The 26,173-nt window shown below is 45.1% G+C and overlaps 1 protein-coding gene and 1 long non-coding RNA gene across 2 annotated transcripts in view; one reads left to right on the top strand and one right to left on the bottom strand.

The window, feature by feature from the left end:
• The window catches only part of csmd3b (CUB and Sushi multiple domains 3b), a 212,716-nt gene that overhangs the window by 112,877 nt on the left and 73,666 nt on the right, over nt 1–26,173 (bottom strand). Inside the window, exon 4 of the mRNA XM_057020312.1 lies at nt 10,956–11,153. Within this exon, the coding sequence (XP_056876292.1) occupies nt 10,956–11,153 (198 nt within the window). The remainder of the gene's footprint in view (nt 1–10,955; nt 11,154–26,173) is intronic.
• On the top strand, nt 7,526–10,202 carry LOC130518022 (uncharacterized). Its single transcript, XR_008947896.1, has 3 exons — nt 7,526–9,321; nt 9,501–9,677; nt 10,062–10,202. It is a non-coding gene; the product is annotated as an uncharacterized LOC130518022 (long non-coding RNA).

A 26,173-nucleotide genomic window follows, 5' to 3' on the forward strand; every position in this document is an offset into this window, starting at 1 on the left:
TTGCCTCAAAGAGCCCATTTTCACCCCAACCCCTGAAATGGTGACTTGCTGCCAAGATGACATCTGAAATGCGGGCCAAATAATAATGAGAGCGTTAGCTCTGTTGTCAGTTTGGGTCCCCATTCTGACAGTTTCGGAGGGTGTGGGCTTTATGTGCCCATTCCCATCCTAAAGATGCATTCATCAGAAAGTAGGTGGCTGATACGACGCCGCCCGCATACATAGTCTTGTACTCTAAAAAGTGCAGCTAGATGTGTGCAGCTCAAAGCTGATGTGTGGGATTGTGTGTTGGGATGTTGTCGTCCTCTGTGATAAGTAGAAGATACGTGTAACATAACACGCACAGTATTGTTGCTGTAATTGTAATTTAAACCTACCTTTTTAAAGCAGAAATGTCAATTTTGCTGTAGCCCATGCTGTTCAAAACTAAAGGCTAAAGCAACACTCACACACCCGTGTGTCAAGTGTCGATAACAATAGTTATAAAAAGCGTCCTACCCCTTCCCCTTCTCTGTTTGGTGGATGTGTGCCTCTGTGCTACAGCGCCACCCATAGATTGACTATATATTGCAGCGGTTTCGCATAGACACAAGAACTTCTTGAGAGTTTGTGTGTTTGTGTTGTCTTCTTGAGAGTTTGTGTTTATGGAAAACTTTTCCAATTTTCAAATTGGGCTCTGTTGGCGTGGAGACAAGCCCTCAGAAATCCTATAGATGAGTGGTCCAACTTACTCCTACTTACCTGCCTGGGTGTCATCTATCAATTTCAGGTGTGTTTTATCTTGGCCAGCTTCTGTGGCATCTGCCTGTATCCCATTTATTGTGTATTTATGTCTTTGAAGCCAGATACAGACGTTAAACCAGCAGGTAAACTTGTTTTTGGGCCCCTTCTGGTGTCTTCCCTCGTTTGTCTCTCTGGCAGATACAGAATCTCTTTATGCTAAAACTATATTATGCATGCAGCCAGAATGCCTAAACAGCAGTCTCCGTGGAAACCCAAAACACATCTATCATCATCACCATGACAACCAGGGATAGAGCTGTCAGTCAGCCGTGTCCCGAGGGACATCTACCCAGATCCGCACGGACAAACACAGAACCAAAACCGCGGATGTGCACGTGGGTTCACACGCACGCACGCACCAAAACGCTGTTGCCTTGGGTACACATCTTGGATCTGATAGCTACTGTACCGTGTTTGGGCACGTGTGGCGCACAAGCTCCCTGGGTCCTTCACCAGCAGGGCGGCCCCGAGCAGACGTGTTAGGGAACACAACCTTCAGAGAGAGAGACTCCAGCACGAGCCCTTTCTTGTCTTATTTAAGCTGTTCCGCACCACAAACATCAAAATGATACTAATATCTATATTGTTAATTAGCTCAGGCTTTGTTGTCACATCAGGGACTCTTCTGGGACCCATTAGCAAAAAAAACTATGAAAGCATCGCAGCTTGTTTTTAGATGAACATGAAGAACATTCTCAGCCCTACTGCATCGCTGTTTTCTAACAACACCGTGTTCTTTTTACTTTCTTCCTCTCTGGAGCAGAATGGAGCTCCGGTCTTCCCAGTTTTTCCACAAATCGGTCTGGATGATAACATTTCTTAACCAATCACTCTGTCCTCCTGTCTGCAGGCTGCATCTTCAACCTCCCGCAGCCCATGTTGGAATACGCTGTTACACACCAGCTCGGGCGACGTGCACGCAAATATGGCTCCTGAGCGCTGCCCTGTCAAAGGGTCTGCGGGCGAGGGGCAACAGAGGAAGAAGGAATCAAAGGCTTGTACCACGTGACAGGAAGTTAAATAAAATAAGATGTTTCGTATCTCAGGAAATCTGCGCAAACAGGACATGACACGGCACCAACACCATAAGGATAGAGGGTGCTATTTGTACCTTTTGCGGTTTCTAATTTAATTGTTTCTGGAATATATCCAATCTCAACGGAACGCTGACTCCTAAAGCTGAAGCAGAAGGACAATAACGTAGAGAAGTTCTTTGGAAATGACAATGACGGCGATGACCCACTGGAGTAATACATCAGAGTGGGTCAGAGCACAATGACACAGGTTAACACAGGAGGAGGAAACGCAATTCAGGACAGCGCAAGAGTGAGGGCAGACCAGCTAAACAATGTTAAAATAGAGAGAAGTGGGTGCTGCAGGGAGAGAAGGGAGGCAGGGAAGTGAGGAAACCTGCTGGCAGGAAAGTTGGAGGCTCTAGATCTGGTTCAGATAAGCATCAGGAGGTGCCGATGTGTCGCCTGTTGTGGCTTCGGTATATGACACATACGCAACATCTGTGCTGCACCAGCTCGTGTAAAAACACTCAATCTGACCTCACAGACGCACCATCGTAAACACAGTTGAAGATGTGACCGGATCTCCGTCTCCTCCCAGACAACTGTGGTGACTTCACAGTCGCTGTGCCAGGTTTAAAAGCTCACCTAACTTAGCCCTGTCGTGCCAACAGCACTATGAAAAAAAGCATCTTGGGACTGAATCCTCCATTTCATACTGGTCTAGAGGGGGATGCATCCTGCTTGGAAAACCCTGGAGGAGTTTGGGTAAAGTCAGTTCTGCTGCCACTGACACCATGGAATACCTTATAAGGTCATTTCAAAGTGATGACATAGCTCTTCCACAGGTTCATTTTTATCCGTTAGTGGGTGATCAGCTTTCTTTTATATTTCAAATTTCAATTTCAGAGCCTCACACCTGATGACCCCCCCGGAACTGGGAAGTCATAACGAAGACAGGAATACGAGACCTGAGACAGGTCATCAATGCATCACAGGGCACGCAGGATTTTCACTTAAACCTTTTAAGGGGAAAAACAAGGACCAGCTCCATCAAAAGTCAAAGTTTATCACAGTCTCATTCCTTAGAACGCAACAGCATATCTGACCCGGCCGACGCTGCTCCGCTGTTTATGAAATCTTGCATCAGCTGCTTGATCTAATCCGTTCAGACAGACAGGCAACTTTACAAGAGTCGATTCCAGGTGAGCGTATTTGTGGCACAGGTGTGGTGCTGTTGCTGCTGCGCGACCATCTGCGACATGAAACGCGAAATCTGCTAATCACACAAGCCAGGAGTGGCTGCAACTGCCAGGACATGCTTCAATGAGTAAATTAAATAAGTAAAACGTTGGCAGCGCTAAGGTGATGCATGAGCATCTGAAACATTGGCACCTTCTGTCATCTGTGAGCCTGCCTGGTTCCGTTTGAGGGCACGTTTCGCCGCTCACTAACATGTTTGCTAACATGAAATTATGTTTGGTTGCACAGCTACGTCAGACATACATGTGTAGTTGTTCTGCCCCCCCCCCTTCTGTATTCATCTACAGGTTTTCGCCGCCTTCATAAGCTGTATACTGACCTTCTGACCTTCGACCCCGGTGACCCACCTTATTTTAATTAATATAATGTATTACTCCTGACCCCGGATAAGCAGCAGAGGATGGATGGTATTACTATGTTCTACCTATTCTCTCCTCTACCTGTCCTCCCCCTTCTCCTATCCCTACCCAGCCCCCCATCAGCAGGAGGGTCCCCCTACATCAGCCTGGTCCTGCTCAGGGTTTCTTCCTGTTAAAGGGGAGTTTTTCCTTGCCACTGGTGCTTGTTGGGGGTCAGGCCCTGGGATTCTGGAAAGGGCCTAGAAACAATTTTGATTGTAAAAGACGCTATATAAATAAAGATTGATTGATTGATTGATTGACTGATTGATTGATTGATTGACTGATTGATTGATTGATGATTGATTGATTGATTGATTGATTGATTGATTGATTGATTGATTGGTTGGTTGATTGGTTGATTGATACACAGAACTAGCACATCATCAACCTCAATGTTGAAAGAAGAGAAGTCCAGTATGTGCCGGGAAGATGACAGGAAAGGGAAAGAGGGGCCAGAGAAGTGGAGGGGAGGAGCTGCGAGAAGCTGCAGGAATTCAGCAGGTCTGCAAGGAAGAGATAAGAATACTTCAAGTGTCACTACAAGACTGGTACATTGATCTGAGAGTGGGTGAGCAAACAGTTTCATTACTGCGGACTGGGGTTTGGAATATTACTTCATTTGCAGCTCCGCTATTGTCTTCTAAAAGGATGTAACTGTCAGAACTGAGGGACTTATGCCAAGAAGGTTCTCTTCAGTTGTATAAAGGGTTTCCATGGAGCCTAGACACAATTAACTAACAAAACAAACACAAATGACACAAATAAAGCGCCGTCGCTTCTATAATAGACCAGCGCAGTTTGTAAAATTCTCTTTAAAGTTATTGCTATCAGCTAGAGAAGAGGTATTAAGCTGGATGATTGTCTCCCTTGGAAAGACTGGCGGTGTGGACGGAATAGAAATTTGTGTGCGTGTGTGTGTGTGAGAGCATGGTAAAAAGGTAGGGCAGGGTATTTAATTTATGAAATGTGTCAAATTTCTAGCACTGGCAGGAACATACGGATCTTATGATTAACTTAATGTCTGGGCATGCAGGTATATGGTGTGTGTGTGTGTGTGTGTGTGTTTGTCCAGCTGCTTAGATCAGCAGAGTTTCACTTCCACTGGGAGCCATTAGCCAGTTAATAATGAGACCATGGAGAAGCTGGTGAAGTGTGTGTGTGTGTGTGTGTGTGTGTGTGTGTGTGTGTGTGCCTGCGTGTGTGTGTGTGTATCCCAAATAGCCCGCCAGTGGAAATGTCGAGCGCAATATTCTGCTAGGACTGCCTTATTTGATTTTCGTGTCGTGAATTATAGGCGATAACGTTGTATTGTGACGTCTCGGAGGCCTCCCGCTGTTATAATATGCCCTTTTAAATGACAGAAGTGTCATTCAAATGCTTTGTATGAAAATATTTTAAATCTGCGCTGTAAAACCTTGACTCCCAGTCAGTTTAAATCCGTCCACAATAACTGCTGGTAAGCTGACGGCCCTCATTTAGCCTGTAGACCAACACGAGCCTTGTCTGATTTGAGGGATTTACATCTCGGTGTTACGTTAATTCCTTTTTCTTCTACACACTTGGTATAAGAAATCCTTTTTTTCCAACACCAACATCTCAAAGTTCTATCTGAACTAGTAATTCCTGATGCTAATTGGATAAGGTCACCATCGTGACCTGACGAAAAATATCGTCCACCCTGCCTCAGTGCTCAGGGAGAAACGGCTCCAGATTCTCATGTTGAAAAAGGAAGTCGTGAGAGAGACTTCTGCTCCTGCTGCTGAGGAATAAACCAGCTCTTTCAGCTCAAACCAGTTCCCTCTTTTCCAATGCACAAGCCAAAGAATCCTATTGAATTCAGAGAATTAACTATCTTTTTAAACCTCCACATATCTTTATGAAGAAGAAGAAATGTATGTTGCACGTGATTTTCCTTATGTCCTAAGACTAAAGGCCTTTAGCGTAAAGACATTAAAGTTGTTACTGAACGCAACACGAGTCAAAGAGGAAATGCTCGCCATTTGTCCTGATGGCAGCTTTGTTGCGTCTCAGATGTGTGATCTTTTGAGCAAATTAGCTCGGTAACTAGAGTTTGTTGGGGAAAAAAGCAAATATCACTTCAGGACTGTATCAAATCCTGCACCTTCTCCAGTTGCTGAACTTTGGGTAAGAAACTGATGAAATTTAGCACCCCAGCTGAGCACACGGCCACCAGACGAGTCCACAACAGTTCTGTCTGCTTCGGTTTCAACGGGTTCTTCACCAGCCCGTCCTCAGTTAACATGCACGGAGCTGAATGTTTACTCAATAGCCAAACCAAATTGTGATTCGCTCTGATGGAATTAGCGAAGCAGAAAGAATGTGATTAATTCTGCGGCTCGTGGCTCTGATCTAGTGGTAATTCATGTGTGCGATGAGTGATGGCCAGACTAACAGCGCCACACGTACCAGGCGCTGCTGCTGGCCACAGAAACAGCCAGTAAATATAGACAACATAAAGGGCAGAGCGGAGCTGTAAAGGATGTGTCGAGCTGAGAGAGGCCCTGGGAGTGACACAGGAGACAAATGATCTCAATTATTGATCATTTTCTTCTGAAAATCACCAGAATCACACTGAAACTCAAGGACGGTAATATAGAACAAGAGCCAGGACGGATGGTTTCCCTGGGGATCTCCTCCCAGTCCGTGATTAGGACCTCAGGCGTCTCCTGGATAGTCATCGGTGGTGGATGCAACTAAACATGATGTCCCAGAGGTGCTAGCCGTTCTCACTACTGCATTTCCACCGCAGAAGCTGGTGACACACTCCAGCTGCAGCCAGCCGTCTGCGTTCTCACGCCAGAAGGTACCCAGGGCCCTTGTGGCTTTCTAATGGGTCTGAGGGTCTCATCCTGGCCACTCAGGAGGCCTCTATCATGTGGAGGTCCAGGCGACCTCTCTTTGCCGACCACTCATCGGCAGAACATCTCGAAATAACCTGGGCTTTGGAGGAGAGCGGCTCCACGGGGAGGAGCTGATAGGAGTAGAAGCGATGGGATTCATCTCACATGGGCGAGAACAGCCCGCGTTTCTGACCAGGCTTCTGTCCAGCCAGGTGTTGAAACCAGGCTTCAGAGGACCCGATCGACGCGCCTGTTTGCGTTTCCATTAGAGCAATTACTGAACCAAAACCAAGAGAGACTCCGTTTGTCCCCGGGCCAAGGAGTTCAGATTCTTCCTTCTGGTGTGTTTAAAACTGAGTTAATATTGTAGAGCTTTGTGAGCTTTGCTGGACCGATAAAGCTAAACTCTTAATATGAACGTGATCATCATATTTTTTTTCCTGTCGAGTCTTTTTAAAGGAACCTGTCCGACACTGTACGATACATCCACAATGAAAATGAACATTACAGCTCAAAAGTCCTTCAACCCACCACACTAAATGTCCATGACATGTTCTAATCTGAAGTCCGCTATAGCAATAAAAGCCAGAGTTTAGCATAGCACCACAGCAAATGATGAAGATGACGACACGTTCTGACGGTACAATAAAGTTGTTAAGGCTTAATCTGGGATATTACAGCTCACACCTTAATTATTGCTTAATTATTACATAATTTATAGGAATTCTCTCCTGGGAACAGGAAGGAACAGCGGCAGCGGCAGCCACAAGCCTGTTGTCACGTATTGACCCTACACAAGCACAGAGCTGCGAATAATTGCACAAACACCCGTTTCATTACCACACCTGTCAATTTTTGAGTTTGTCAAGGCGCTTTATTGCTTTTTCCACTTCCTACATCCCCTATGACCCCCAGCCCAGCCTCTATTTCAGCTCTGTTTTAAAAATCCTCTCCCTCTCCATTTTATAACCTTTAACATAGTAGATTTGATTACAGCTTCCACAAAAATTCAACACTTTTCCATCTTAAATTCCAATTCTTATAATTTCCCATTTCCCCACACTCTCTCACACACACACACCTTTGCTTCCACCTTTGCCAGGACCTTGATGACATCACCTGTTAACCCTAACCCTAACATCCACATGTCTGACACTAACCCCTAACCTCAAACTCAACCCACAACCACATTTTAACCATTCAACCCTCCTCCCTTCACAGAAATGTTCTTACTTTGAACAAAATTTATGAGAATTCACACCCGTCTGAGTACATGCATGTGACCAAGGATATGCACATGACTTCATCGGCAGGATTGGTCCACAGCACCAATATATATGTTCAGCGTTGGCCGTGCCAACCGACTGTAGCAGCACACTGTTTTTCCATTATACTTTTCACATAACAGTGTATACAGTTACACATATTACTCCAATAACAGGGTGCTGGAGCGGCTGCCTTACAATGTTTGCTCCATTTCTAATGCCGCCTGGAAAAGATTGGCTTTGCTATTACCACATTGCAGCCTGTCAAGTAAATTTTATATGGATCCACACAGAATGACTCAATGCATCAACAGGCCCTCACTTACTTAGTTTCCCCAAGTCCATTCAGCTTCTCTGGATCAGTGATTGAACAATCCCACACCTCGCTGGCCTCTGTAGTGGCTGTGTCAGGCTGTTGGACTCAACGTCCCAGTATGTGTCCAGTAACAAGAAACACAGCAAATCCCATTTGTACAAGCTGTAAAGCTTAAAGGTCTTTTGCTTAGATTTTTTTTTTTTTTTTAAAGAGCTATTATCAGAAATTAATGTAATAGAGTAAAAAAAGGATCTTAAGTAAGTCAAAATCACATCCAAAAGACTGCATTTGTTCTTCAGTAAGGAAGAACATGTACTGTACCTGCGGTCCACGAGTGAAGTGTCCATTAACTAAGCGCTGGAACAAAAAGTATTTTGTTGGGTTCATCTAAGTAGGCGAGAAGAGCAGCGCGTTTCCTTCAAAGTCGGTATCTCCAAATCGATCTTGCGTATCCGCGTCCCTAATGATCAGGGCTGTTGTTGCATGTGTGTGTGTGTGCGTGTGTGTGGGCGGGCCACAGCTCCTCTCTGGAGGTGAAAAGGCTAAAAGCGGGATGTTCCAGGTCTATTGCTGCAAGCCTGAATAATTGATTTCCAAAAATTACAGCTGGTGTGATAGGTGTCACATGCATTCAACGCACGCAAAGCCACTTCAAAATGCAACTCAGTGTGTGTGTGTGTGTGTGTGTGTGATGGTGTGAATAATTGCATATGTGCGACTTCTTTCTGACACATTAGTAGCTTAGCCCCTCTTAGCCACGCTGACAGAGTGACAGAGAGACGCGGCTAATCCGGCGGGGACACTTTGCCATTTACCCCCTCTTCCTCAAAGATTCCCTTCAACCTTCCTTCAACTCCCACAACGATGTTGCATCCTTTAGTTGTTATTGTTTATTTCGATGAGAATCGACATTTGTTGGTCATAATCCCTGTGGAGGAGAAAGGTGGCGTGCATGCACGTGAACGTGGACGTGTGAAACGCTTAAGGTTCAAACTCTCGTCAACATACCCAATGCAGAAACTCGCAGCTCAATGCAAATCTGCCCACGCGCCGTGTCCACAGCACAAATATGTGTGATCAGGCTTGGCTGAGCAACAAAAGGACTGGACTCACAACACAGACGCTCTGTTCAGGAAGCCAGAGCAGGCTCCACCTCCTGGGGACGCGCGGGTCCTTTGGAGTGAGGGGGCCACTCCAGGAACCTGCTGTGACTCTGTGGTGGCATCTGCCATCTGGTACGGTGTGGCCTGCTGGAGCAGCAGCACCACAGAGAGGGAGAGGAAGAAGCTGGACAAGATCATAAAGGAGCCTGGCTCAGTCCTGGGCCGTCCTCTGGATGGGACGCAGGGGACAGAGGGGTCCCGGTCAAACTCACATGGACGCTGGACCAGATTGTAGAGCCTGCTGCTGTCATCCATCGTAGGCGTGACTTTATTTATCCTCTTTATGTTGTTTGTGTATGCAACTCGATTTTTATATCATTTAATCCTCATGTTCTATTTGAACACTAATGTCTGCTCTTGAATCTGACTGTTGCAACACTGGAAATGTCACCACTCCGGGATAAATAAAGGTTTCTCATTCTAACTCACAAACAGAGAACATCTGAAGACATTTCTGTTGAAAAGAGGATCCTTCTTCCTGCCCATTATTCTCTGTTCCAATTATTACTGCAGCTGCCTACATGTACAGGGGGAAACTATTATTAGAGCCGTCGTCCACTGTTCTCGCCTCTCGTGTTACCTGTCTGGTGTCATCAAGGGTCAGCCCATTCTGTGAGTAAAGGTCATGTGGCACGTATTGTTGGTGTGTGGTATAAATGGGTTTTCTTCTTTTCAAAAGTAGAAACTCTAATATGGGCAGACTAAAATATGCTACAATAATATATGAATGTATAAATCATGAGTAAAAAGGGGTGGGAACAAAAATAAAAACCTGTTTTTTTGTTCTTTCATTTGGTTTGTTTAAAAACTGTATCTCCAGGTTATGACGCGATGCCGTCTTGACTTGTATTTTATACTGATAGCTCATGGAAATATTTGGGGAACGGATGCCTCAGTGGGATGTCGCAGGGGTTTTTATTTTTGGAAATCAGGAGAACACTCCAACCATCATCATGAGCTTCAGCCCAACATTTTCCGTCTCTTTTCTTTTGTTAGACCTTCCCGTCCATCGCTGAGCTCACAGCACATCACCTCAGAGTGCACATGCACCAGCTTCCACTTGGTGAACCCACCAGCTCTCCTGGGAGGACGGTGGATGTTCCGGACCCTTATAGGGAGAGGAGCATAAGTGCATTCTGTTGGCAGGGTGTTCCTCTGGATGACTGACTCCGTGGCGTTCATCAGATAGACAACTGGGATGCATTCAGGTGGGGTAGCAAAAGTTCAGAGTCTTCCTACATAAATCACTCTCTGACTCGTAAATGTCAAGTCATTAATGTTGCTTGAAAGTCGTCCCAAAGTCACCGAAATACCAGGAGGGCAGGGCGGCTTCGGCCAATGAAAGATCTAAAGTATTCCTGGTGGAATGTTTTCCAAAGCTCGTTTTCCAGGCCCGTTCTCGTCCCAAGCATCGTAACGCTGAGCCCACCCCAAACGCTCCAATTTCCCACCATTCTCTCTGCCTGACTCGGCAACTGTTGCCACGGTGAGCGAGAACTGCTTCCCGAGTTTCGTCAGAACTCCCAGCACAGCTCTGCTTTGACGCATCACGACATACATTTTTGATGATGCTGCAGCCTATATAAAGACACACAAACTCAGAGTAGAACAACAGCAACCGGCTGCCTGTCGCACTACCGAATGCAGCCACAACAAGGTGCCTTCTGTCTGTCTCTCACACACACACACACACACACACACACACACACACACACACACACACACACACACACACACACACAGACATTTATACACACAAGTGATATGAAGTGTTCATGCTTTCGGTGGGAAGAAGAAATTCTATTTAGGAATCTCTGTGATTCAATTTATCCTCTTTAGAGGTAAACACTTCATATGCAGACGCGCAGGCACACATTTAGTTGCGCATACCTCGACAGATTGGCGCGGGGAAGTCCCACACGGCAGTGTTTCCAGCGTTGGTGATACAGGTGAGCGTGGCGTGGCCGTCTAAGACGTAACCGGGCACGCAGCTGTACTGGACTTGGTCCCCCACAGCGAAACGGCCGCTGCCGCTGAGCACCGCTTTGGGTGGGACGCCGGGGTTTCCACAGGACGTGCTGTGGAGCTCTGCACAGGGAGGGAAGGAAGAGAAGAAGGCAGGGATGAAGGTCTAGTTCTGTCAATAAATCTGAGCTCTTCACATTTTTGAAGTCTGGACAGCGGAATCAGAAAAGATCTGTCTTGAGCGGAATCAGCTTTGTCCGCCATCTGAAGGGAGCGGCGCTCTTTTTTAGACTTCAAATGGAGGTTTTAGACATATCAGAGTTCTGCTCAATGGACTTTGCCTGGCAGAAAACTTTGGATAGCTAAAGACATGCATTGTGGTGATGAAGCAGTTTAGACACCTACACGCTGTCAAAGTATCCTCTTGAATCTTACCCTCAGCACACATCCAGCCAGCTCCTTACGCCTGTAGATCTTTAGAGTACAAATTATCAAGCACCAGGGCTGTGGTACAACATTTAGAATATGCTCCGCAGCTCTCGAGAAAGCAAGGCAGACAATAAGAGTGGTTCATAGTTAATTACATTATTCCCTGCAGACACATTTACAGTTCTTTCCCTGAGACCGACTGTATACACAAACAGGCGCACGCAGCGGAGAGACTGAGGGGGAGACAGATAAGAGTATTACAAGCCATCAACTAGGACGTAGATGGGAGAACTGGGAGCAGCTCTCATCTTATTGTTTGAACTTGATTGATACAACTATGAAACTGTTCAGACAGATGTGGGTTAGGGAGAGGAGACTGGGCGTGGGAAGAGAGGGGGTGAAAGGAGAGGCGGTAGACGGGTACGGGAAATAATGAAAATAATCAGATGCGAAGAACTAGAGGTTAAAAATGTGTAATTAGCAGATTTGATCTCAGGAAATGAACTGGCTCTATCTGATGCCAGTCCTGGGCCACTGATAGCTGTGAGGATTAGCAGTACAGCATAATTCTGACTGTGCACGCAAATAATGTGGCACCCTGGAAATGACACATTACACTGCCGATGATTATCTCTCATTATTGTTGGAGCTGGCCAAATTAAAGATTGTGGGTATTTTAAAGAGATAGGATGAGATTTTAAAAAAGTTATCACAGGATTATTTGGCTAACGCCACCCTCCATACCTCGGACGCGCTGGAGAAGCAGAACGCACAATATCGCGACACGCATGGACTTCAGCGCACACCCACTTACACACACACAGCGCTCACTCTCCCTGTGATTGGATGTTGGTTTGGCCCCAATGTTGGGACCTGCTGGCCTATTGATTTTACCAGTCAGTTTTACCCAAAGGCAGGTCTCTCTCTCTCTCTCTCTCTCTCTCTCTCACACACACACACACACACACACCACACACACACACACACACACACACACACACACACACACACACACTCTACTAACTACCCATTTCTGCCTCTCTGTCCCTCTTCCTTTACTATCCCTATCTGACAATCTCCATTTTCTCTATCTGCCCACAGTCTCTCTCTCTCTCCTTTTTTTTAAAATCCTTGATTGATTAATTCTCTGTTTTTAATCCCTCCACTCCTCATTCAGTGTAGTTTTTGTCACTCCACCCATCTCCTCCTGCTGTCCTCCTTCCCCTCCCTTTGGGGAAAAGGCTAAGATTATATATGCTAGCTTTAAACTTCTCCAGCTCTCCGTCCGGCTTCATCCATACATCCTTCTCTTCATCTCCTCCTCCCTACTGTCTGTCTTCCCCTTGTTCATTGTAAACATTACATAGTTTCGTTATACTGCTTTATTTACTACCCGCTGGCTACACTGCACTGCTTTTCATGGTTTATTGCCACCTGCCCTCTGTTTTCTGCTCCTTCCATTCCATTTTCTGCTTTCCATTCTCTCATTTTATTTTCTTCTCTTCCCCTCCTCTCTCCATCCCTCCCCTGTCCACCATAACCACGATTTTAGTCTCAGTTGCTTCATTATAATCTGCTGTTTTATGAGCCATCTGTAGGACTCGCTGCATCCGTCACACACATAGAGACACATATAGAGGTGGTATGTGGAGCAGCAGGCAACCCCCCCCCCCCACCCCCCCACACACACACTTATTTGCCTTGGTCTGTTTCTCCCTAGATGAGCAATTATAGGTACAGTGAGTACAAGACGGAAGGCGTGAGACAGGAGAAAATAGCCGACTGGTGGGCAGAAAACAAAGAGAAGAGGGAAGAAACACTGTTGCGATGGCGTCCTTGAGACAGACAACAATGCCGACTGGATCGTTGTTGGTTTAAGAAAAGGAGTCAGAAAGGCGTGGATTAAATAGTTTTCGTGTTTTACATCTCAGGAACATCTGTGAAGGTTGACCCAAGTGCATAACTGCTTAAAAACCTCTAGGAAACCAGAAGAACTGTGTCATCCGATTTCCATAAACTATCTTGTTTAAAAAGCAGTTTGGAGAGATGTGTGTGTGCAATATTCCAGGCATTGCACCCTTGCTTGCTCCCAAACAATGTCAGTAGAGTCAAGAAGGAAACTCATCTCCTCTAAACCCGGGGCTGCTGCTTGGGCAAGAACTGAGGCAATGTGGTGTGAGAGGCTGGTTGTCTACACTGCTGCGGTCAGTCTACCATCAAACCCTCCCCATATGATCACGTTAGGGTTTGTACTTTACAAGTAGTTGGAGGGAACTTCCTAAGCAGGATGGCAGCTCAGCATCAGAGGAGAAGAGCTCAGGGTAGATCGACACCAGCCGAGGGGGTTCAAACCACTGGTCCAAGCGCCTTCATCCAGTTGGAGGCCATCCCAAATCCAGGACATACTGGAAGGACTAATTACCTCCACATATGTTGAGGGCTTCAAGCTCTTCCCAGAGGTCATGGAGAGGTGGATGGTGAGAAGATTGTTTCAGACTTTGCTGGTAAAATGACAGACAGACAGACAGACAGACAGACAGACAGACAGACAGACAGACATAGATAGATAGATAGATAGATAGATAGATAGATAGATAGATAGATAGATAGATAGATAGATAGATAGATAGATAGATAGACAGATAGATAGATAGATAGATAGATAGATGACAGTCGTCCATACTTCCCTCATTGAAGTTGCATCCTCATATTTATAAAATAGACAAGAGTTTTCTTCTTCTGCCTGAAACAATTCTAACATTGTTAGAAAGCTGCAGCAGAGCTGTCAAAAACCTGTCATCCCTGCTGGGATTCAGGCAAATCCCTCAAATTCCAGCCATGGCAGCTCAACATATTGGATGGGATGATATGGAATTATTATGTACGGCTACGCCATAATTTATGGACAATTTAAAGCATTGAGATAAAAATGCCGCGCGCCTGAGACATGCACACAAAAGAAGCTGAAATTAATATAAAGAATATAAAGAGATCTCCGGGAGTTTAAAAGACCGTGGATTTACTTTCCAATAATTTCTTTTTGAGTCGACGCAACTCCCTGTTGTGAGGCATCAATAGCCATTAAATGGCAGTGGTTTAGTGCGCGAGCCGTGCACAATGACAACGCTATTCAGTAAACCTCAAGGATGCCGACCGCCTAAGAAACTCGACTCCCACTGCATCTACACAAATAATTAATATTCTTAGAATTAAAGAAGAAAAGTTCAACACAACAAAAACAGGAGTTCATACTTTTCATCCAGCCCCACTCACTTAGTCAGTCAAGCGGGAGGGGACGGAGGGTGACACCATCGCTCCACACATCTGACAGTGTCAACCAATTACCGCCGCGCTACCTTTGCCACTGCGTGTGTGCAGGACGCACGTACTCATTATGCGTCCTCTGCTTCCATCCGCCAGGAAAAGGAATGGCCGCTGTTCTGGCATTTGAAAATGATGTCCTGTATCTGTGTTTTGTCCTTATAATGGACTCAGTGGCAGCGCTGTGTGTGTCACAGGAAATGAGTTTGGGAGGATGAGTTAAAGCTGAGGTAGACCCGGAAAGAGCAGCGGCGGCTAAAGCATTAGATCACGCCGCGACCAAAGGAGATGGGCTAATAGCCCAGACAAAGCGTGCAACTTCCAGAGATCAAACATTATGGAGCCAGGGCAGTAGACCTTGGAGGTCTCATTGGGTTTATTACGCCCTGCAACACAGACGATCAAACACACAAACACACAAAGCTCTCCCCCGAGGGTTACCTTGATGTTCTGCGCGAACAATAATAATCTGTATTCAATATGGTTGTGATGCATCAGCCAGCTTCGCTGTCCACACCTGTGTCCTCACCTCATCGACCGCGCGTGTCTATAGCAGAAAATATTGTTTATTATCAACGGGTCGCATCATTTCGGGGGAGGGGGGGATTCATTTCAATATCCTTTTTCTCGTTAAAAGAGGAATAAAAAGAGTCAGGTGGTGAGGATTCAATTTGATGGGATTGGGTAAAATCTCGGTCCGGCAGGGACAAAATGACTCTGTCTGGCCCCATTACCCAGTTTTTGTGGAGGGAATATTCATCATTAGGTAGCTTAGTTGAAAAGATGCTTCTCTTTCACACCTTCCCTCGGTGTAATTGAATGGGCCCATAATGGCGCCGGCGTGGCTGCTCACAAAGAAGCAGGGATGTCAGTTACACCTCGTTCATCTCCACAAACATGCGTTCATGCGGGGGCACACGTGGACGTCAGTGAAGTCTGTTTTGGCATCTGTGCTGGTTGATGTTGCGTTCAGTGTGTCTCTGCAGCGTGGTTCAGTAGGCCGTTCGGATTTGCCCCACAACGGGTCGTCATCAGAAGCTCCTATACCGGCATTCATGATCAGAGGGAACGTCCCAGGTCCAGCGTTTACCTGTTTGTTTAAAACCAAGCCAGGTTGACCTACTGTGGTCATATGAAAGGAACGCAACATGGCTTTTGGCAACCAAAAGCCCAGGAAATGAAGGCTGCGTTATCCTCGCATACATTGTTTTGATTTGGACAGCTGTGTTCCGCTCCTTTCCCGACGGTCCCGTATCCCACGGAAAGGCCAAACAACACCTACAGAGACGACGCTGATGGCAATCTTCCTAATGTGTGATGAGAAGTTTGTCAGATGCCATTACGCCAGCGCGTTCCGACATAAAGCTCTCAAATATCAATGGGCTGTATGGATATCAGGCTCTCTCTAAATGACCCCCCCTCCTCAGTCTCACACTTGTCTCCCAGCCTCCTGCTCTCGCTTCCTTTCTTATCTCCTTCTGCAGCCACCCCTCTCTTCACTGTTAATTAAACCAGTGTGGGTCGGAGTGTGTACGCCTCTGTGCGTGCGCAAGCCTGCGTGCGCGTGTAAACTTCAGTATTAATTAAAGGTGTGAATGCTAATTGGTCAGATCGATAACAGGTCATTGGGCCTCAAGGGCTAACGGCCAATAGGAAATCATTATGTGTCTGACATCACTGTCACTCTGCTAAAGCTGCACTGCTGCACACACACACACACACACACACACGCGCGCATACATGCTTGTGCTAACGCCATTGAACTCGGAAAAATAGGCTCTCCTCAGAGGTGAAAAGGTTAAGAAGACACAAGTGGACCAATAGATAGAAGCTCACTGCTCCAAAATATGAATCAATATCCATTAAGAGAAACAGGAGACTTGCACACAGAAGAAATGGCTCACAAAACGACACTATAGTTAGCCAAGCGACGGGTTCAGCAAATAATCGCGTCCGTCCCGGACCTTGTATTGATCGGCCTCGGAACGTTCATGTGAAGCCTTTGAAAATGTAATTTCCTTGGATGCTATGAACTCGTGGTGACGACACGGACCGACGATGCTGCTCGACCTGCAAGTCAAAATCTGTTGAAGACTATGAGGCAGCGGCGGGCGAGTTATGCCACCATATGCGGGTGGATTGTAGATGCCTGGGCTATGATACCGTCTTCATGTATTGGAAGAGCTTTCACAAAATCAACGTTGAACCGGAACCGGTCGGTGAGTCTGATTCAGATGATGAAGAAGAGGAATTCAGGATGTTGTACATTGAAATAGTGCAGCTGTTTAATTCAGATACAGAAGATGAAAACTTTGATGGTTTTGTGGCAGAAGAAGGATTTTCTTCAATAAATGTGTCAAAACTCACTGTTTTACTTCCGTTGTCATTTTTTAGTGTATGTTTCAGCATGCGCCTAATAATACGGAGTGCCTTATATATGTGTTAAATACAGATTTAGCACCCATAACTGAGACTGCGCCTTTCAATACAGTGCGCCTTATGGTCGTCAAAATACGGTAATTAACACATACACACGCATTCAAACTAAAAATAACGTGTAATTATTGCCTATAATACATGTAGTTGTTGCTTTGGCGATTCATTTATGAAAAAAACAAGACAAACATTGTGTTACCAGTTATTATAAACCTTATATAACCCAAATACCACAGTGTGACACATTTTACTGTGTAATTTGACACAATAGATTCAACTGCATGAGGTTCCTGAAAGGAGAAGATGCTGCTCCTGTAAACAGCATCTTCTCCTGCGACCGCTGCTTCTCTTGGCGGCGTTTTGTTGACTTACAAAGCTACTCGCTGTGGGCAAAATGACATAGAATAAACTCCTGCAAGAGGTCCGAAACAGCTGTGAGATATGTTGTGTTGCCTTGCGTAACATCTTAAAGTGGTTACTGTGAGAACAACACTAGCACAGATGGCCTTCACAATAACGTACATGTTTAATGGTGACTTTAAATACTTACAGTGTTTTATCACACGCATGTGCATCCATCTGCTGTACAGATATGCAGGAAACCACTCTTAATGGTTTTAATGGTCCAGTCATGTTGGTGAACATCATCTTAGACATTATTAAATGAGCTGAATACGTCTGAACTGCACAGGTGGGAGAGCGGTAGCCTGCCCTCTCGCATCGGTATCCCTACTGTAATAATAGAGTTTAATGGTTGGCCTGTTGTTGTTTAGTCCTCAGCTCATGTAGAAAACAAACTCTGGTCCCTTTAGCACACTGGGCTTCCATTAGGAGTTCCATTAGCGTGCCGTGCATCGCTTCTCTGACGCCTCAGGCTAATTTGCAGAGCCTCTTCTTCAGAACTGGAGGATCATAGTCTAATAGTAAAAATGCCACAGTGATTTAAGAAGGCTTTGAAATCTTTAACAAAACACACTAAATCCTACATTTTACGGTTTACGTCGCTAAAAAGGTTCGCAAATAATACAGAATTTGCGATATTTTGAGACAAACAATGACCTAATCTTCCAAAACACCATTGAGTTGTTCAATTTAAGCCACAAAGGCTGCAACTAGCAACAAATCATGCCATGTCCGGGCGCTAAAACAGGCCAAAAAAACGGCAGCGTGATGTAGAGCGAGTCTCCATTTTCCACTGCCAACATCATTTCAGCGGGTTATGGAGACATGAAGCAACACCATCTGTTCTGGTCTGCTGCTGGTGCTCCAGTGCAACATATCTGCTGAATAACATTCATTCTGACAGATATTACAGACATACAAAGAAACCCCTTGCTATCTTCAAGGTTCAGCTGCTGGGCCCCACGACGATGTCCATCTCCTATAACCTCAAAGAGATCGTCTTTAAACCTGCTGACACCAAGCGGGCAGACAGCTATATGAAGCAGCGCAGGTTTCATATCGATCAGTTGCGTCTGAAACATGAATTATTATTATTGAAATGCTAACATACAGCGATTGCTGCCTCCAGGGACGCTCCTGATGTGTCTGACTGACAACCTCTGTCCCACTGTGGTGGATGCCACGCGTGTCTGTGCGTGAATCAGCAGCGCGTGCCGATAGCATCTGTGTGTGTTAGCGCCCTAGCTGGGTATACGTGTATGACAGGATGCCTCGTAGCTGTGCTCATCATAGCACGACCTATTAAAGTTAACATCAGGGGAGCCCCCCTGGAATGTATTGGTAACACAATTTAGCTATTAATTAAACTTAAAAGTGGACATAACCAGGAAGAAGCTATAAAAATTAGAATTTATTTCATTAAATGAAAGTTGGTGGACAGAACTCCAGCTTCTTCCTTCTTCTTTGGCAAGTTTAGACTGATGATTGGACAATAGAGGCAGGCTGAACCCATCAAAAGTTCTTTGTTTTGGCATTTTATAGATGACAGAAAGTCATTGACTGTAAAATAATTAGCAGATCAGATGATAATGAAGATTCTGGCTGTATAACAACCAGCTTCCTTTTAACTTGTGTCCCTCATCAGTGAGAGTCAGTCGTCCTGTGCCAAAATCATTGTAGGTAACAGGCAGTTTCTGCACGTATCACAGCAACTAAACAGCAGAACCATGTTTCGTCCATCTGGAAAAAGTCACTACTGTGTTGACTGGTGTTCTTGATGGGACGTTTCCTGAGCCAAACAAAGCAGGAAGTACGCTTCACACACATATTAGACTGCAGGAGTGTTTAAGCTTTCACCCCATTTAATCCCTTTTCTTTATAACTCCTTTTAAGTCTATTGTCACCAGGCTTTGTGCCGTTATCACTGATGAAATACACCATTTCACACACACATGCACGCGCACGTCTGCGTTTGGCACGAGACTGGAGGATACGCGTGTCGGCGTGGAGTCTACGCAGCGGGTAAGTCTTTGTGTAGCATCAAAACAACAGAAAAAGACTTCTGAAATGTTTCAGAGAAAGTTTTAAAGACTCAGGCTGTTGTCTGGAACCCTGAGTGTATTTATTTACGTTTTGGTTTTGGCACTAAGCACCGCTGGAAAATGACATAATGATGTTTGCTGGAAGAAGCCAGAGGACAAAAAGAATACTGAGTTCTCTGTTATTAAATACTATAGAATAGCCACAAAGAAAGGAGTCTTTTTACAGCCTGCCAAGGTTCTGCACGTTTTTAATAGGGTGTTGCGCTCACCTGCTGAGAACTTGGAGAGAGACGCCGTTTGATTGCTGTAGCCGAGCTGCTGCTTTTCTGACGATCAGAGCCTAGCATGACGCCGAACTTTTTGCGGCTATGCTCGTCAGACGACCCACCTTTGCGCTTGGCATGAGAAGCTGATTGGATGGGTTGAGGTGGCGACCCTGGCTGAAGTCTGCTTGCTATTTGGCTGATATGAAGGAAGATAAGGGACTAACTTTGGCCAGGAGGCCACCTTAAATCAACACATAGTCTCAAACACGTATACATTATGCACCAAGAGCTGTGTAAAACTTGATGAGCTGCAAACTCATGTCTGATCAATAATCACTAAATTATTTTAAGGTTTATGAAGGCACTGATATATAGAAGAACATTTTCCCATTATTGAAATCCATAGTTCCTGTCGTGCAGGTATCAGCGTGCCTTCGTGATTAACTGGACCGGCAGCTCAGTCACATTTGGCAGCAATTTAGTATAATTACATTACCCGGACATCAAACTGATACGTTGAGTGGACAGTGATGGAGGGGCTGAGACTGAGTGGCTTGGCAGCTATATTTTTGTCCTCTTTCATTATAAAATGGTTGATTTATTCAGCAAGTAAGCATTAATGTCAGTGGCTACTGAAGGCACCAAGCAAACTTTCTCGGTCGGTGCAACTATTAAAACAAGTATTTAGCAATTTTCTTTTGTGTTTTTTCTCAGTTAAGCACCTGCAGGTGCGACCACAGCCAGGGATGTTGGACAGGCGGCGGCTCTGTTATTATAAAAAGGCTCCTTTAATAGATGAAAGGTACATCATGCCAGGAATAACATTATCAGGATGACTCCTGATAATAAAATAGCACCTTTTTCTCTCGTGGCCTTAACCCTGGACTTCTGAGGCTCTCTTGCATAGAGTCCATCATTCTCCATAAGCAGCAGCAAATTATTTACTTTTAACAAGTCTTTCGAACCAAAAGTGACCCCAAAATCTCTCCTGATGTGACATGTGGGGTCTCCACCTACCCTGCAGCTAAATCTGATCCAAAACCAGAACTTAGTTTCAGTCTAAAATGATGATTTATGCAGCAGCGTCAGAAAAACATATATTGACCTTGTGTTTTTAAAAACACACAGTTTATTCATGATCTTCGGGGGGGTGGAACGACACCGTGCTCCAGCCTGGAGCGATGCTTCTGATTGGTGGAGCCCTTTGACTGTGAACATGTCGCGGTTTTATCCGTGATTAATGTGAGGCGCACAAGGGTCTTGAAAAAAATCAATCACGTTTGATCTATGGACGCGTGACTCCTGTGAGGGCTGTGTTCCAGGCTGTTCTACATGCACGCACAGCAACACACACCTGCCAATTTGAGTCCGGACTCCTCATCACAGGGTCCTGTTCCAACCGGCCAACTGGTGCCGACTGGGACGGACATGACGGGACTGTGACTCCTAAGAAATTGTAGCTTTACGCGCTAAAAACACACATTTAATATATGATTGATGTGCTGTTTTTTCCACTACCATCGAGAAGGTATACAAAACAAACACACAAAGGTACACACACTGAAATGATATTTTCCATTATTACACACAATTACAGTCTCCTGATCTGCCGAGTGGGTTCTAAAGGCCAGGCGACGCTGAAATACACGTCAGCAATTCAACAGCATTGATTTGTGTATATGGAGGCACTGGTGGTCGGTGACATTTGTAAAATTTATGACAATTCAACACCACATATTACCCTTTAAATTTGTTCCATACAATCTGCTTCCTGCATCCCCTGTCACTGTATGCGTGTGTGTGTGTGTGTGTGTGTGTGTGTGGGAGGAAGAAAGAGATTGTTTCGGCTTGATTTATGCCCCTGTGTTGAAGCTGACCTTGCAGCAGTGGCAAGAAGAAGGAACGTTCACACTGTAGATAATGAACACATGCACCCGTGCGCAGACACGCACACACACTTTTTAAATATATATATATATATATATAATATATATATATATATATATATATATGATATGCATTTTCATATTCTTCATTATAATGATGCAGCCAGTAAATGGACTATCACTTAGGCACCTGTACCGTTGCTATGGTAACAGGTTATCCATTACATCATCAGAAAATACTGATGGGATGTACGTCAATAATAAAAGATCTATAGACAGAAATCCTTGAACTGTGGTTAAGGATTTTTTTTTTTTAATTAATAAAAATATTTCAAAATGTCAATTTAATTCCACTGCAACAAGAAACTCTTTGCAGCAGTAGGACGAATCATGAATTATTGGATGCCATCGAGGACTTTGAGATGACCCGTTATTGCAACAAATGATCTCGTTTCATGAGTCAGATTTCAAGAGGAGAGTTTTACTGCAGGGCGATTTTAACGAAGGACTTTTTATTCTTCTAATTGTGCCGTGGCGTTCCCCGATATTCCGGAAATGCCATGTCTGCTTGGTATGTTGAGGCTGGATATCAGAAGACAACACAAAGCAACATAAGACTCAAAAGATGATCTGCAGCAGGCCAAGAAGATGATCGATAAAAGGGACGACTCCACAGATTCAACTCAGCGCCATCTCTTTGGTTTTGGGAAGCACCTGGATAAGGTGCTAAATTCCTGCTCAGACTCAGAGAGGCAGCTGGATGAGGTTCAACAACAACTGCCCCTCTTCAGAGCCCCAGAAAGAGCAGACGTATCAGTGCTTCTCAGCAGCAACTCAGTGACCCTTGAGAGCTGCAGAACGGTGAAAAGAGCTTAGAAGAGGGGGTCAGACAGTTCCTGGAGGAAAATGATCAGCAGGGTAAACAGGAAAAGGCAAAGGCTTATCACAGCTCATGTCCAAACCCCGGCTCTGCTGACCCAGACGCTAGCTGCTCTGAAGGACGGTGAGAAGAAGCCTGTCAGCCTGGAAGAAGAGCTCCAGGTGAAACTGGCTGAAAAGGAAAGCTACTCAGAGAGAAAGGAGGGACTCAAGAAGGAGGCCAGAAAAGGGCGAGACCAGAAAGGAACTGCCTGACCTCTGACACCACTGGGAGGCAAAAGCCCAACAGTGGATTCACAGAGGGAAAGAGCTGGAGGATACGCTCCAGGACAAAGAACCTTCTGATGGCAGGAGTAGACCAAGGACCACGGGGAGATTTAAACCTAAAATCATTAAAATACATCCTTGTGTGTTTGTTAGGTACTCATATTCCACATAAAGTCAGAGACCAGAGTCTGAATGCATTACATAAATTCATGAATAAAACACAAATGTCAGGGTTTATGGTTATACCAGCCATACAAAAGGTCACCGGTTCGATCCTGGACCCCTGCATAATACAAGCCTGGAGCTAAGTGGCCTTGAGCTGAATGCCTAAGTCCGAATATACTTCAGGTAGCTGAATGTGTATGATGGACGCTCCTATTGTAGCTTAGTTGTTCTGCAAGCAGTGGTCGTGGGTGTGAACGGCTGAATGTTGACATAAGGTGTCCCAACTTACACGAAAATGTGACCGAACTATGAAGGGGCTACGTTAAATCATGTTGTACTCAATTCTGGTTTGGGTAGCTCATAACAGATAGACGTGGTGAAGAAAAACGCACTTCTGAGCCATCTATGGTCATGTTTTATCAGACCAGACACACCTGACACGTGACAGAATGGGATTTAAATACTCGCCATCATTTTTTGTGAAGCTGCCGGTACGATGATCCAACCTTTCCCATCTGGCAACATGGGTTTGCATTGGTGCATTAAAATGATAAGGTACGAGGGAGTAAAGGCTCACATTTATAGCAATGGTAAATACGACAGCATGTTACTTTGTTGGTTGTTTTCCTATTATGTTGTCACACTGTGGGGAAATACAATAAATGTCACGAGACGTTCACATAATACAAATCAAAATGACAACCAAAGAGCTTCCTATAGTCTTCTGTTATTGGAAGGCTCTCAAAAGAGCTTTAACAGGGAAATTTTGAGTTCAGATTGCTTCTTTTTGGAAGGTGTTTGTTGCTCTGAAACCCACCCGCTTCCACGCGACCACAGACGTCAAACTGTCTGTTTGATCTGCGGGACACCACTGTGTCATCAGTGGAGCTCTTCACACAGAAATGGCTGCTTCACTTGCAGCTGCCTGTCACAGCTGCTCTTAGCTCTCCTATCTGCCATCATCCAGGTTTTGATGAGCTCTCGTTTTTCTTCAGGATCACAAAAGACGGTGTTGTGATCTAACGCACTGATGCCCGGCGGGTTCGCAGAGCACCTCTTCGCAATGAGCTGCAATCGTCGAGGCGCCGCCGCCGTTTCCCCCTTTCGAGGGGCGAAACCAGAGGAACGGCTCTCAAGAGTTGTTCCATATTTCCCAGCCGAAGCCTCTTTAGCTGAGATTCGGTGCTCCGGTACTCCTGGCTGATCCTCTCTCTCACTTCCTCGAGGCGCTCCTCACAGCCGGAGCATTGTTACAACCGCCTTCTTTTCTTCTTTTCGACCTGAGATTCTTTGCTTCTGTGGTGAAAGAACCCAACACCAATCAGCGGAAGTCTTCACCTGCAGGTTCATGGTAGGCAAACAACACGATGAAAGGTGGTTCCAGTGGCCCCATGCTAGCTCCACTTTTTGCAGAGAGGACATTGTGGAGATTGTTGCTAACGCCCCCCCGTCATCAGATATCCTGGCTGCTCTGCACAGTATAGGCCTGGGTTCAGGAGTGCAAGGCGGCTCAGCTGCCAGCTCTGCTCGTTTAGGCGTCCACTCACAGACAAATGAGCTTTGGTTGTCTTTGCAGGTCACGCCTGAGTGCTCCCTGTCCCATGGACCTGACTCCGAATGTCTTTGGAACGTCACAAAAGGAGAGAAACCTGCATCTTCCACCTTTGCTTTAGCTCACGGTTTACACGTCTCTTTCATCTCGCCCGGTTTATTTTATTATTATTATTGTAATTTCCTGGATCTTTGGAAATCTTGTTTAAGTTCACCAGCAGGAAAGCTCATTAAAGCTTTGATTGCCTTCATGTGTCTTCAGGCCAGAAACAACAGCAGAAACATTCATTTACTCAGTTATGATCAATTTTGAGCTGAAAGTTAGGATGTATAATTTGTTTCAAGGCTAATCATCTAAATACGGAACTGTTATCCTGAAGCTATTTTTATTCAAACCCTGACTTTTGGGGAAACAGAACAGCCGTGAATCTTACAGAACCCAACGCGAGACTCTCTTTTCAACTAAATTAGCTTTGGAAGCGATCCTGCAAAGGACTGGCAGATTGAAAACATAACAGCTATTAGCTTTTCCTCCCCTCGAGGTCATTGATGGACAGAAACTAAAACATGGCTGACAATGAGAAAACACAGACATATAGAGGGGAAGATGGAGGCAGGACGGAGGAGAGGACATTGATTAAAAGAGCCAGAGCATCAGTCACACTATTTTAATACCACACATGCACTCACACGTGCCTGAGAACACACAGGTTTGACTTGGACGATGTTGAAGCCAGAGACTCAAGTCAAAATCAATAAATTAAAAGTAAAATGAGGGAAGGACGAAAAAAAAGTAGTGGAAAGCACTATTTTATTTTATTTTATTTTTGGCGGTCAGGGAGGTGCTTATCAATCCTGCCATCATTCAGATTTTATATTTCTAAAGCGCATCCCCCGGGGAGGCAGTTAAAGTGGCCATGAAATCAGTCTGATCAGACCCATCAATGAGGGATTAAATGCTGCTGGCTTGTGTTTACTGCTGTGACTGGCAAATGCTTATCTAACTGGAATATAAATGATGCAGGAAATGAAAATAGGAAGATGTTTATTTCTGTTTTATGAAACGAACGGGCAGAAAAAGCTCGTTGCCACTGTTCATGGGAGACTCCTCTCGGAGGCAAACAGTCAGTTTATTTTGAGTACTCTTCTAATTGGTCTTGATTACCTGTTTATCCACATTTTAAGTGATTTAGCTGATATGGAGGAGGAGAAAGTGCACAATCTTCTAACATAAAAGCGATACGATTGTTCAGAAGGAGCAAATAGGCAGACTGAAGTGTCTGCTGACGGGTTGGTCACATGACAGGGCGACCGTGTTCTTCTAAAGAGCCGACAACACGAGGGAGACGTGTGCCTCCACTTGTCCTGTGTATTACAATGCTTATGTTTGGGAACATGTAGAAGTGGCTAAATTCTACATGAATGTATGTACTGAGCATTAATATTTCAGCTCCAAACATGCGTGCACTATTGGAAAACGCGTGCCTGTATATTCTAAC

This window comes from Takifugu flavidus, chromosome 21, assembly GCF_003711565.1.
Source record: "Takifugu flavidus isolate HTHZ2018 chromosome 21, ASM371156v2, whole genome shotgun sequence".
Lineage (NCBI taxonomy): Eukaryota > Metazoa > Chordata > Actinopteri > Tetraodontiformes > Tetraodontidae > Takifugu > Takifugu flavidus.